At 37.2% G+C, this 15,305-nt stretch overlaps 1 protein-coding gene across 1 annotated transcript in view; it reads right to left on the reverse strand.

Moving 5' to 3' along the window:
- alk (ALK receptor tyrosine kinase) overlaps positions 1 to 15,305 on the reverse strand; it is a 410,764-nt gene that overhangs the window by 59,378 nt on the left and 336,081 nt on the right. The window contains exon 6 of the mRNA XM_058399951.1: positions 1,251 to 1,376. Within this exon, the coding sequence (XP_058255934.1) occupies positions 1,251 to 1,376 (126 nt within the window). The remainder of the gene's footprint in view (positions 1 to 1,250; positions 1,377 to 15,305) is intronic.

Here is a 15,305-nt window from a genome sequence, read left to right on the forward strand (position 1 = left end):
AAATATTGAGAATATCCACATATATCTGATATTATACGCAACCTGCTCATTTTTATCTAGGCTTGGGACCAGGACTGAAAGTTACGCACTCAGGAGCTAGGTTGGGTCCTTGCCTGGGAATTGAATCTAGGCCGTAGTGGTCAGAGATTATTTAATATTAGATACTAAATCATTAGTTATTCACATGTAGTGGTTAAGGTGTTGGACTATTGATCGGAGGGTTGTGAATTCGAATACTAGGTGCCACTGCTGAGCCTCTGAGCAAAGCCCTCAACCCTCAATTGCTCAGTTGCATAAAATGAGATAAAATGTAAGTCGTTCTTGATGAGGGTGTCTGTGAAATGCAGTAAATGTAATGTAATGTAATTTTAAAAATGAGCTACTATAATACCATTATATGATAATACATGCTGCTAAATTACTAAGTACTTATCAATCAATTAAGGAATCATCATGTACAGCATTACTGGAATTTTGCCTACATTGTCATGTTATAAACATGTCATTTACTACTATAGTTAACATTATAGCTAATTGTACATGTTATCAGTCATGGCATGGTTAGGACATAATCATATCAGACTTCTGCTGGGTTTCTTTCTAGATAAGTGTTAAAATTTTGTGGTAAATTTATAAATAAATATATTGAAATTTGTACTATTGATTGTCACTGGTTAAGAGCTCTAAATATTATCTTCACTGCTAGTACTATATATTATATTAAGGCAAAGAAAGCAACTATACATGTAGGTCTCCTTAAGATTATACTAGTTTTCTTAAATGAGTTTTAAAGGGAACAAAAGTCTTCCAGTAACAAGCAGTATTTTTCATGCATAGTTAGAATTTGGCTATAGGACAGAAATGAAAAGAAATGTCTCAAGAATTCTTTATAGACAAGCAGTCGGAAATAGTATGCTAATTCATAGCCGAAAGAAAAAGAAAGAGAGTGAGAGAGTCTGATTGAGGAAGAAAGAGAGAGAGAGAGAGCGAGAGAGCGAGAGCGAGAGAGAGAGAGAACATAGAGGGCAGCTATTGTCAGAGGTGAAAGCGGTAATAGATTTCACCTCTGAAAGTGTGAGTGACGATCTGTGCTTCATACAGAGCAGCTGCATCTACAGCAGCCAGGTCTCGTTGTTCATAAGGATGACCCATGACGTGTTCATTAGAAATCTCCTGCTCTCTACCCTCTACTGTCTGCACTCTCTCTATATGCCAACAAACTTGTAATACACCGTGGCTGTAATACTCACGACACGGTTCTCCTTCATCGTCCCCATGAGCACAATCAGGAGTGAAGTCACACAGGCGCCCCAGACTGATCTCCTGACCCTGCTTGCAGTGGTAGCGGCCTTCAAAGGTCACATTTCGAGAGGTCTCTGAATGGGGAGAGAGACACAATCACACACACACACACACACACGATTTTACAAAACGGCATTGGTGGTCTGAATCATTAGGATAAATTTAAATAAATAGATAAATAAACAATAATCTGTATTAAATGTTTGTCTTCTTCATTTGTTTGGTAGCAAAAAAATAAATTCATAATCTAATATTCTAAAAAAAAATCAAATGTTACAGAGAGTCTTAACCAATTTTTGGCTAAAACACAAAGAAAGGAATTTCTGTGGAAATTCCTGTTGAAATAGAAGCAAGAGCCAACAAGTAAAAATAATTAAGAGGATTTAAACAAAGGCATGTATGCCTTAAAAACATAAATATGTCATATAAGATTGATTGATTGATTGATTGATTGATTGATTGATTGATTGATTTAAGATCTGTTCACAGACTGCCATAAGCCAAACCTCGGATGTTTAAACAGGATGTAAGTAGATACAATAATTAATGAAATTGTTTACTTCTACAATATATACATGATACATGAATACAAATGAATATACAAGTGGGAAAATTCGGATCATTCGAGAGCCTCATGACTCAATTTTACAAGATAACTAAGCCATATTTGATATATAAAATATAAAGGAACTGTAAAAAAAAAAAGTTATGGAATTTAAAATAAAGACACTACTTTGCTTTTGTAACTGCTCATAAAGCAGGTGATGAGAAAACAAGAGTAACAAATGGCTGTGTAGAGGCTTTCTCTGACCCTCCAACAGCATCTGAGCCAAAACATAAATCAGACGCCATTGGTAAAAGCCTGTGTATAACACGACCATTATCTTAAGCTGAAACACCATTGAAATGGAACATAAAAGCACTTAAAGGCAAAGTCACTGGTTCTTTATAGCCACAGATGACAGCAGAGGATACTTGCCAAGTGTTTGTAACTAAGTAATGGCAGAGAGAGCGAGAGAGTGAGAGAGAGAGCGAGAGAGAGAGAGAGAGACAGAAAGAAAAGGTGAAAACCTTCCTGTCCTGTACACCATATACTACAGAACCTACCGCATTTATCCAAAGGTGAGACAGACTTAAAAGGTAACAGAAGGATATTGTAGCATTAATAAAACAACAGCTCCAGACAGACAACCTTTTTACAAGACAACTTTTATTATTTTTTTTTACCTTTTGAAATTTTTGCATATGGGACGTTAGCCGTGTGATATCAGACACAATAGGAAAACTGTGCACATTGAACCAGATAGGTAAAGCGAGGTGCCTGGATTTATGTGCTTTGGCGAATGATAGCATCAGTGAGCACAATGAGACAGAGACGGTGCTTTGCATATCTATGCAAATGCTAGCCAGCTGTCTGTAGGTGTAAAAATGAACCATGCTTATACTCAGGTTCATCTACCACTAAATGAGATAAAGGGAGACACAAAAAAGAGAAAAGAAAAACAGGCCCTCAGATAATTTTTACTTCCCTCTTAAAGTCCTAAAAAAAAAAAAAGGAGAAGTGATTTTATCGTGACAGTCTAGTAGACCAGAGTGCCCTTGACCCCAGTGATAACAGATTTCATTAGAAGTAGACATAAAAGCTGAACGCTTTGACTCACTGTCTAACACACCCACCCACACACACACACACACACACACACGCATCTCTCTCTCATCTCTCTAAAACACATTCACACACTCTATCTCTGATCGTCTTATATAAGTAAGCAATAATCCAAAAAACGGAAGTGAGGCTGATTATCTCTTAAGCATGAAGTTAGAGTCCAATGTCAAATTGCATGCCAGTGAAGAGCACAGTTGTTACCTTTATTTCAATATTACCTTATATTTCAATGTTGGAATGTTGCAAATGAAATATTTTCAGTTCAGAAATCAGAAATCTTCTTATATACACTCAGTAACAAGACTGGCACTTATCATCCGGGTTGTTTTTACTTTCTTATCCAACAATTTGCAATCTCATTTGAAAAAAATAAATAAATAAATAAAATTAAATAAATAAATTAATTAATTAATCAATTACTAAATACAAACAAACGAACAAACAAACAAAAAAACCCAACTGTAATGTTTTTTGTAAGAAGAAAAAGTTTCCCTTATATGACATTATATCACAGTGCTACTGAATGTTTTTATTCTGACAAAGGTGTTAATTCATTTTCTATTAAAGCAACTCTTTTCATTTCTATAATTAAAAGTGTGTGTAATTATTGATAGGGTGAAAAGGAAACATTTGTTTAGCATTTATGGCAGGATTTTCCACTATCAGTGCTTTTTAACAGTCAGAGGTAACTTTTTGGTTTTCCCAAACATGAAAGCATTCATGGTGGAAAACTCATGCATGTTATTAAGAGAAAAAAAGGAGGCTGTGTACTCTGTGTGGTAAGTGGAAAATATGTGACAATAGCACATTAAAAGCTAGGTGCTCCAGCTCGATGGGTACACTTTCATGTTGTTAAGCGTTTCTTCACACTGTCATGCATGTTTTTGTTTTGATTCATGTCTTGCCTCTATCTATGTCCGGTCACAGGTAGTCTTCCTCATGTTTCCCAATTAGCCTATTCTCAGTTCATTTCATTGTCTGCACCGCTTATCCGATCTATACTTGGGTCACAGGGAGCCTGTGCCTATCTCAGGCGTCATCAGGCATCAAGGCAGGATACACCCTGGACGGAGTGCCAACCCATCTCAGGGCACACACACACACACTCACCCAATTTAGAGACTCTAATCAGCCTAGAAGCATGTCTTTGGACTGTGGGAGGAAACCCACCAAGCACAAGGAGAACATGCAAACTCCCCACACACAGTGAGCAGGAGAGAGACTCGAACTCAGGACGCTGGAGGTGTGAGGCAAATGTGCTAGCCGCTGTGCCACCCCTATTCTCAGTTCACCCCTTAATTGCTTTGTGTATTTAAACCCATGTGTTTATGAGTTAGGAGTTAAGTAAATGTCCACTGTTTTGTCACTTTATTAAACCTAGCAGTTTGGTTCTGTGTTGCTATTCTGGTTCTAGCTCTTTTCTATCACCTGGTTCATATGTATTGGATTATTCCTACTTCTGCCTGTTTCCTGTTTTTGCCTGCAACAGCAACTGCAACAGCACCTGCACGTCATCCCCAACTCTCCATACGTTACAGCTGTTTAGAGTAGATAGATTATTATCAGTAATAAAGATTGGTTTAGTGATACAGATGCGCGTTGCTGTTGCTGTAGCTGAAAATCAGGAGAAGTTACAGAAGTATGATGTTATGTGTACTTGTGAATGTCCCAAAAATAGTGCTATCTAGTTTTATTTCAACACTGGAATATTAAATCTTTTTATATTCACTCGCTAACAAGATACATATTGCTTTTTCTCGCCCCACAATCTGTGTCCTGTTTTTTTTCTCAACCCACAACCTGTGTCCTGGCATCAATTTTCTGAAAAGCTGAAAATTTTATTTTTTACCATTAGAAGCAGTCCATTGTGGCCATAAAGATTCCAGCAGCAGTGGTTTGTAAAGCCATTGCATGTGTCTTGTGGCCACTTCCCATAAGGTCACAAGTATCACACAAGATTACATGAATTATAAAAGAAAACCTGCAGTAGCTGAGAAAAGGCTTACATGAAAGAATCATTTGGATGTTAGATAGAACATTTGTTTTCAAATAACAGAAATTCTATATTGTATAGTGTATACCTCCATATTCAAATGAAATGATTTTAGAAGAGAGAACAGATTTCCTTCTTTGTGTGTCTGAATTTTCAGCAAGTGACGTCCATGACAGGCCGTAAAACACGGACACGTTTACAAAGCATTCACTCAGTGTTCTCAGAAACATCGATTCAGCTTTCTAATTTGTATAAACATTGGAGCAGGAGAAACAAAGCTACAGACATACACAATGAAGAAAAGTTGAAGATAAATGCCCATAGATCACACTCTCCTCTCCCACTGGACACCTGATCGAATACGGATCGGAATTCAATTAACTGTACCGAGCCACGCTTGATTGGCCAGCAAACACCATAGCATCATCGCTCTCTGCCAGACTGTTTCACTGTGGCTCTGACAAAGAAGGAAGAAAAAAAAAGCACTCTCCGTTGAGAGATATTGGATCCAATCTTTGAAAAGGAACATGATTTTATTTTGAGAGACAATTTATTTAGCTAAAAATTGCACAACTGAGGGAAACTGATGGAAAATAATATTAGGGAGGTAGTTGTTGAAGGCATTGAAGGTACTTGTTTTGATTAAAACTAGAAATCTGAAAATGTTATTGCCAAAGGCAATGATATATCAGAGAAAACATGTCTACGTAACCACCGGCAAAAGTACAGCAAAAAAAGAGAAAGAAACACTATGATTTCAACACTTGTTTGTGTTACAGCCCCAGAAATTCTGCAAGTCAATCAGTATCTCGACTAAATATTCGTACCTTTACTCTGACCTTGGTTTTATATGGTGCTATCGATTAACCAATCATCATCCAGAATAACTACACAAAATAAATGCAACATCTACACCTTGCGGTATCACCTTCAGCCCTCTAGAGGGCAATGTCACCTGAATATCAGCACTGTATTCAAGCTCACTACACACCTGCACCTCATTTACAGATATTATCTAAGGACCCATGTTTGCCTCCAGACTTTACGAAGTCTTGACAAATGTATTTTGTAAGTTTTTGGTTGTGTTCTGATTAGTTTTTCTCTTGTCCCTTTGTTTACTTTTGCTATTTGAATATCCCTTTTGTTTCTGCTTGCTGTGCTGTGATTGATTTTCAACCTGTCTCTTTAACACCCTCTGTGGATTACGCAGAGGTCCGTCAGTTACAATTTGCAATGTCAGTGCAGAATCAACAACCTGAAATACAATTCCAACAGTGCCAGGTAATAAGATCCAAGCTAGAGTGACTAGTTCAACTGTGGAACAGTCTTGACCTCTTAATCTTCACTGGTCAGTGAGTCACTGAAAGCATTTGAGATGGCTGACAATGCTCAAAGTATTCCTCTGATATAAAATGCTATGCAAATGCAAAGACTGAGAAATATACAACGTAACAAATTGAAAATGTAGAAGAATGCATTGTGACATACACCACTAATCAGTCAACTACTTTCTTTATGAGCAGATTGAACAATTATTTTTGATCACTTCTGGAAAAGATACTAGGCAACAGACAAAACAAAGCTTCAGTGCAGTCAGTTTGTTGAATTGGGATGGAGGGGTGGCGGAATTGGGTATTGGATTCCCATATGGGTATGGGAACAGCTTTTCAAATAAATATGCATGAAAAGATACATATAATAGCATTTCAAGATCACAACCTCTCATTAGCATAGATCATTCTAGTGGTCAGTCGTATTGATAATCAGTCATACAAAGTGCTCAGTTGGAAACCAACCAACAGCTCCTCTGCAGAAGAAGCCATGCAAGTGGTCTGGATCAAACAAGGAAGAAAGAAAAGAGCAAAGGCATAAAGGACACTGTGGAGAAAAGGGTCACCTTGAAGCAGATCTCAACCTAAAGGAAAACAGCAGCTGGTGACTCTGGCAAGCTTCAATTCAAGCCTTAATTCCCTGCGCTCTCCAATATCCATGTACAAGTTCTGGATGGTTGCCCACAGGGTTCAGGCAAGATTACTGAATGTGCAAGCCAAATGAATGTAAAACTGGCCTGTTTTATTCAGAGACTATGTGATTCATGATCAGAAAAAAAAGGTTCCCCATGTTAAAGCAGCACAACCCCACCATTTCTTGGGTCCAAAGAGGAAATGCCGCCTGGAGCAAAACATATCATGAATCATGTTATGCTGTGTAACACACAGAGAACCCAGCTTTTGACCTGGTCTTGGAAATCCCAATTGAATACAAGAATCTGGAGGGTGTTTTCAGCAAAACAAAAGCTCCAGGGCCTTAGGAATTTGCACTAGACTTGTTACCAGGTAACACAACTCCTCAGAGCAACACCTATCCATAGACTCTCCTTGAATTTATTACAGCAGATTGAATGATATCATGGTCATGCCATGGCTATCCACTGCTCCTGTTTCCAACATCTTTAGAACAGATTTGAGAGGACATCATTAAAATTGAACCTGAGAAATACAGACTACAATTTTGTTTCATAATTAAGCGGGGCGACAAATGGAAAACTGCATTCACAAAGCTGCCCAGTCACTATGAATATCTGATAATGCCTTATGGTGCCTACCCCCTACGTTCTTCAATAAAATCCTTCATTAGTGATGAAACTCAAAGATACGGGTGAAACATTCAACATGTCTTTCTAGTGTTCAGAAAGTTTCTGAGAAAAGTCAACTTGGAAAACTTGGAAGTTCCATAAGTTTTCTTTTTTTTTTTTTTGATAAGTTTTTAATCATCAATTGAATCAACAGAAGGTAAGACCTGTCAGAAAACACCCATAACCCAAGACTCTAAAAGAGTCATAATGTTTCTTGGGGGTTTGCTAAAGAATATTCCATCAGAAATTTCAGTTTAGTAGCAGAACTGCTAAAATCCATTCTGAATAATTGACCAAAAAAATAACTGATGGCTTTTAAATCATCAAAAACAGGTTTGCCAGTGCAAGACACCCAGATAAATCTCTAAAAACAACCCACTGAACAAAAAAAATCTGAAAATAAGAAACTGAAGCTGTGATATCCCAAAGACTTATAAGTCCTGGTAACTCAAAAAAATGTTGCCTTATGCCCTCTTCTCTGGTAAGCTAAATCAGCACAAAGATTCTGATGTTGGTAGAGAGAGAGCTGTTGAAGATCACATTGAATTTGAATCTAATAGATTGTTGTTCTTGTAACCATAATTCCAGCTATCAGTGTGCTTGGTACTGGAGTGATGGAGGACATCATACAGGTCAAACAAAATAAAACCCCACCACCTTACATCCTCCCAGAGAAGACATATGTAGTAATAAGCACTCATAGGATGCAAGTAATCCAGCAGGTCCAGATCAAGATTCTGAGATGTATAGGTACATAAATTCCTATATAATTTCTGACCATATACATTCTATTATGCATGTGCCTGTTGTGAAATTACACACTTTACCCAATTCCCCAGAGACCATGGTCGGGTATTACAACTGACTGTGACTGATCTGTCAGTTTTGAAAGGTTTCACTACAATTCTGGTCTTCACTAACCATTTCGCAAACACCTGCTGACTAATTCTCTTGCCCAAACTGTCAACTGCATTGGAAACATCTGCAATCCTATTAAATTTTCAAACTGCACACATGTCCAGAGGATATCATACATAGATAGGGAAGTCAAACTCACTTCCCATGTGTGAAATGAATTATGCAATCAGCTGAACATTCAATTCAATCTGTCTTCTGGCTACCACTTACGATCCAGTGGCCGAGTAAAAAGACTAAACTATGTGTAGAATGGAGTCATTTCCATGCCTGGGAAAAGTATGTGCAAAATTATTTAAACATGCACGGGTCTCATCCCAGTTTTCAATGTTTACTGAGGTGCCAGCCTCTGCTATTTCCCTTGTCAGGTGAGCCATTTGATGTTTTGGCAGTCTGGATGACTAGATGAGAAGCCAGAGGACTTGAGAGATGGCATACATTTGTATCAAAAAACACTCGCGCGTGCAAGCAATTTCGTACACTTCAGAATCATTGCAATGTGAAACCAAGCGAACGAAAGTTAAAAGGAACAATGTCACAAAAAAATCGAACCCTGGTTGCAGACTTTAGCAAACAAACTTAAGAAAACAACTTAAAAATCTGTGAACCAAGCCCTTATCTGTCTTTTTTAACATTGCTATTCCCTGTGTGTACTCAGAGGGTTTAATAAAAATGCAATTATGTAAATAGGCAAATGGTTAAATAAGTGAAATAAATGAATAAATAAATAAATAAATAAATAAATATTGTTGAAACTTTACTGGCAGCTAAGAGCTGTTGCTAAAGTCCAGCAATCTGCATGATGATTTCACAGTAGAATTTGAAGCTGTGGCATGCACAATAACAGCCTTTCTATAAATGATTTGCTTCAGATTCTTCGATGTTCAATAATTCTCTCCTCTGAGCCATTGTAGACTTCTTCAATATTCAATATCATCAGGCAGAACCTGGAGTGACAGAGACAGATAAAGGTTGCCTTTTGCAAATAGTTTGCTTCTCACAAAAGCAGAATGATGGGTTCGCAAATGATTCATGGAAGTAGCTTGGGGGAACAACAAGTGCAAGGGAGCAAGAGAAAACGATGTGTGTGGGGGGAATCAGAGGCGAAATAATCAGGGATATTCCTGCATTCCCTGCTAATTAAGACTGCTTTCGGTTTTTTTTTTTTTTTGAGTGGAGTGCAATTAGCCTTTGAGGCATCCTTAGAATTTTTTCTCCCCTCTAGTAACAGCTATATTATGCTGGCATGGGAGTAAATGGTACAATAAATAAATAAACAAACAAAGTTGTACAAATTAGGGGCTTAAAATGGATGCCTAATAAACAGTGACCAAAGGGCATCAATGTCTGCAGACAGTGTAAATGCACATGCTGCGACAGCTGTTAAAAGGAAGCGCTGAATTTAATGGCTCTGCCTGTTTATTGGCATGTTTTGCGTTTCTCCAGGCTGTTTTCTTCACATCACAGAACACATAACACCCAAGTTCTTTCCCATAAGATCTGCTGCTGCTACTGATTTATTTAAAGTCCTCAGGGACAATAGGTTTAACAATTACGAGGGCAAATAAAAGATATATCACAGACACTTTGCGCACAATTAAATTCATCATGATTTGTTTGTAGGCCATGGTTGCTATCCTTACAAGAGCCATTTGGCTGCATCATGTGTGTTATGCTGCAAGCAGTTTGGTTTCTAGTCTGACTGTAAAAGTGTCAAATAAAAACTGGGCTCTGCAGGCTTTAATCATGTAAGATGCAGTGTTTTATATTGTCTTCATGAAAAAAGTAAAGTAAATATGCAGGACAGTGTAGGGGTTTTGGATTAAGGATTATTTCACTGTGATATTAAGCAGAGACAAATCTGCTGCTCATAAAGGAAAAGGACAATAAACTCTGCCATTTCGCAATGGTTATAAAACTCAGGGGACTTTCCAGCCTGAATGTGATACTGGGGCACAAACCAACTATTGAACTCACAAAATGTCTTTATTTAATAATGGACTGGCTTTTTATGAGTTGGTGGAAGTCTAAACTCAGAGCCTCAGTGTTCACGAGGGGAAATGTATATAGTCAAGTTAGGTTTCATTGTACATCTTACGCACATTTACATTTCTGGCAGACACTCTTATCCAGCGCAACTTACAATTTCTCGCAATTTTATACAACTGCACGATTGAAGGTTAAGGGCCTTGCTCTGGGATCCAGCAGTTGCAGCTTGGTGGACCTTGGATATAAACTCACAGCCTTCCAATCTAGCATCTTAACCACTAAGCCACCGCATCTTAAGTCAACTAAGTATCTTTTTGGCTTGCATTAACATAAAACATTTCATTACTGCTCCCTGCATAGTCCCTTAAGTCTAATTAATATTTGTACATCCTTAACAAACAGAAGTTATTTAGCACAATATCATGTCCTACTAGTTAAATAAGCAATATTGCTCAAGATAAAGTGGATATTGGTATGGCACTGAATCAACCGTAGCTGAATATGTGACATATTTCAAACACAATTCTGCCTGGTCCTAAAGACCCCAGTTCTTTATCAAGAAATGTATTGTATGCTTATATTTAGAGTTTTTTTTTAATGTAATAATGAAGTGGTAATTCTTGGTTATGCATAATATGGCTGGGCACTATGACTTGTAGTGTTTGTGCATGCTAATAAATCTGCCTGAAGTTTTTGTCCTAAATACTCAATTTGATTCAATTCAATTCAGTATTATTTGTATAGAGGGTCCAACCACCAAAGCAAAGCACCCTATTCAACCCTACTTTTTCTGTCTAGTTATTTATTTCCTCAGCCTGAATAATAAAATGTTTGCATCTCTTCTTCTTCTTCTTCTTCTTATTATTGTTATTAGTATTATTATGAACTGAGTAAGATGTTGGGCTGCTGATTGAAAGGTTGTGAGTTCTGATCCCAGGACCACCAAGCTGCCACTGCTGGGCCCTCAAGCAAAGCCCTCAACTGCTCAGTTGTATAAATGAGATAAATGCAAGTCACTCTGGATAAGGGTGTCTGCCAAGCAGTGAACATAAATAATCATATTACAGAGCGCATCCAAAAAAATGTTTGCCCAGAGCACTTTTTATTTGGACTAATGTTATTCAGTTATTTAGCCAATCAAAAGAAGGAAGAACCAGTTTATAAAGCTTCTTGATAGCTAGACAGACAGACAGACAGACAGACAGATAGATAGATAGATAGATAGATAGATAGATAGATAGATAGATAGATAGATAGATAGATAGATAGATAGATAGATAGATAGATAGATAGATAGACAGATAGATAGATAGATAGACAGACAGACTTTATTGATCCCAAGAGCGAAACTCTTGCATTAGAATTCAGGTGTTCTATTCTAGCCAGTATATACATAAGTTTGGTGCATGACTTTAAACAACAAAGGAAGGCATTCTATTTGTCTTTGTATTGAATTTCGGAATATCTTCAGCTACCATTTGCTAAAATCACTAACTGCACCTTTAAGAACGTTATTAAGGTCAAAGTAATTCAGCAGTAGGAGAAAACTGGATCATTTACAGTTTCAGAAGGTGGTTCCCTGGGCAACACTTCCTGTGAATCCTTTTTTTCTCTTTCTATTACCTTGAGCAAGTACTGCTCCTTGCATGAGTTTTGCTCAAGACCCACTAAGTGCTGTCCCCACTGGACTTTCTCTACACCCATGTTCTCTGCTCGTCCATCCTCGGCACAGCTCATTTCCCCCCGTCTCCTGCGGCAGGATGATTGATGGCTGGGGGAAAGCTCGCCATGCTCGTGTACCCTATGAGAGGGTGGGAAGCAGCGGTGTAACACTGTATTAGACTCTGCAAGCTGCATGATTTAGTAGGCAGGGAAATAGATGAGGAAGCATGAGGTTAGGGTTTCAATCCTCAGATGGAGGAAGTTGCCATCAAGAATAAACGTATGTACTTTGCTGTATGGCTAACTGATAAAGAGGATTATACATTCACTATGGCAGATGGCAGAATATACAGTATTGTTCAAACCAAGGGACTGAATCATTACATTTATACACAAATACAAGATTTTACACAGTCCTGTAAAATAAGTCAGAATTCATTGTGTTAAATTAAATTAAATTACTACCTCTACGTTTCCATGATTCAAATACATTTGAAAAAAATATATAAAGCCGATATTACATATAATTTTGCATGACACTAATATGTTCTGAAATATAGCTTGGCAGTCCTTTGGAAAATCATCTCCAACAAACTCTAGGCAAACACCCAGAGATACAAATTAAAAAAAAAAAAAAAAAACTGTACTGATGGCAGTAGTGAACAAGGTGTGAATGGTGGATGGTGCTCTCAGCAACTATTACCATGCCCTTGACACCCATATATTTCAAGAGTGCTTGACACCCATACATTACAAGGGTGCTAGACTGTGATTGACAGTCTAGCACTATGACGAAACCCAATGTATGAGATGTTTCTTCAGTTCCCATTATCATTTTACAAAGGGTAAAAGTTTGTAAAAGAAACCAAGTCTTGAGATCTAATCTGTAAATTGCTGTGAAGTACTGAAAGGGAATTACAATAATAATAATAACAATAATAACAACAACAACAACAACAACAACAACAACAATAATAATAATAATAATAATAATAATAATAATAATAATAATAATAATAATCCAAAGCTTTGATGTGATTCAAATGGGAACCTTTTTTTTTCTCTGGCTACACAAACACCTTCCTGATACATGTAAACTATAATTATTTTTATCTGACAGGCTACGAAAAATTAGTTTTGGGTTACAAATAGAAGCACACATTAAAAGAAAAGAAAATCACACATGAATTATTTCCCCTCGAAAATAATTCTTCTCAGCTGCAAAATAAGCCTAAGCAATAAAGCAGCCACGTCTTAAGAGAAAGCTTCAGAGTGAAAATTGAAACTTTGAAGTTGCATTTACATTTTAATGACTTTAAACAGTTTGTATTTTAAAGAGGAAAATGAACCATTATATGGCTATGACTTTATATTGACACTGATTGAAATTTGCCATTTTGTCAAGACAATAACAAAGACCGTCATCATGTGATGGTGTTTAAAATTCTCTTTTATGTCGATTTATCACTGACAGAGATTCCTGCCAATGTTATTTTGTTAGATTTGCCTTAGGCTACACAATTTTTCAAAACAGACTATATTTTCTGTTCAACATAGTAGTACAAGTTAGGCTGAATACCTAATGGCTTTTTGTTCATTAAATTAGCTGAACCTGTTTGTGATTCAACCACAGAAAAAGCACGTTAACTTCAACACCTTTTGGAATTCCCATCCATCCATCAATCTATTGTCTGTAGCACTTATCCTACACAGGGTCATGGGTAACCTGGGGTATATCCCAGAGCACTCAGGGCACAAGGTGTTGGACTACTGTTCAGAGGGTTGTGGGTTTTAATCCCAGGTCCACCAAGCTGCCTATGCTGGGCCCCTGATCAAGACCGCAAACCCTCAATTCTATAAAATGAGATAAATTGTAAGTTGCTCTGGATACATTTCTGCCAAATGCCAGAAATGTAAACTCCCAGAACAAATAGAACAATTTTAATATCTATATTGTAAGACATTTATCTATTATTCAGTGTATTTGCCTTCAAATAAACAAATATCTTTTTTTAAAAATCCAGACATTAAAACAGTGTGATTTGTTCTTGTAGGTCACAGTAGGATGCATGACTAAATCAATCAGTTTATGCTAAAACAGGCTTAAAAGTACTGTAAATAAAGCTGACATTTTCCTTCACTCATAGAGTAAGAATTTGACACAAACTACAGCATATAATCGGCTTCTAAAAAATGTTGGCTGATACACTGTTAAATCCCAAGTAGCGATTTCCAAACAGTGTAATCTGAGGAACATTGAATGTAAACAACTTTTTTTCCTCCTGGATATTCCTCTCCATTCTCCAAATTGTAACTTTGCCAAATTTTTGTGAGCTACACATAAATAGACTAAGCTACTCGATTATCGGTGTACTGTATAAATTCATCCTTTCTGTTGAACTTGTTTAACCTTTTGCTTAATATAAGACAAATGAATTATAAAATCACGTTGAATAAATGAGAAGAAGAAACAGCTCAGGGACACTCCTGCTTGAGTCAGTAGACCAATAGGGAGCATAAATTAGTGATTGAATGTCTCTCCATTCTTCTTACCATCAGGGATCTGTGTGTGCTAACTGCATTCACTCATGCGCTTCAAAACGAGGGGGGACCTTGTGAATATAAATGGATCTCATCAAACTCGCCCAGAACTTGACTCGAGCTGCCAGATATGGTTTTTATGGTGTCAGTCTGATCAGAATCAGGTTTGTCAGGGGGCACTTAACGCAGATGACTCACAGCAACAAATGGTGAGCAGCTTAACATTTCATGAAAAGTTGATCACTACCTGACTCATGAAAGGGAACTACAGAGGACTGAAGGAAAAAGAAAAAACTTCTAGATACAATTGCACTAAATACTGCATCGGTTCACTGAGATAAAAAAAAAAGAAGAAAAAAAGAATATTTTCTAATACTTATATGTTTTAATATGAACACAGGGATATTTCAGCTTGTTTTGGTTAGGTGTGTGATTTATTTTTCAGCATTGTAATAATTCACTAACAGCTAACAGCATCACACCATCGACTGGGAAATGGCTTATGCCTCTGGTTAGGAATAAAAAATGTTCTATTTGAGACAATACTACCCTTCTAACGTGCATACACTAGATGCTAGAGTGCACAGTGCAAGTGTGGATTT

This window comes from Hemibagrus wyckioides, linkage group LG09 (assembly GCF_019097595.1).
Source record: "Hemibagrus wyckioides isolate EC202008001 linkage group LG09, SWU_Hwy_1.0, whole genome shotgun sequence".
Taxonomy (NCBI): Eukaryota; Metazoa; Chordata; class Actinopteri; order Siluriformes; family Bagridae; genus Hemibagrus; species Hemibagrus wyckioides.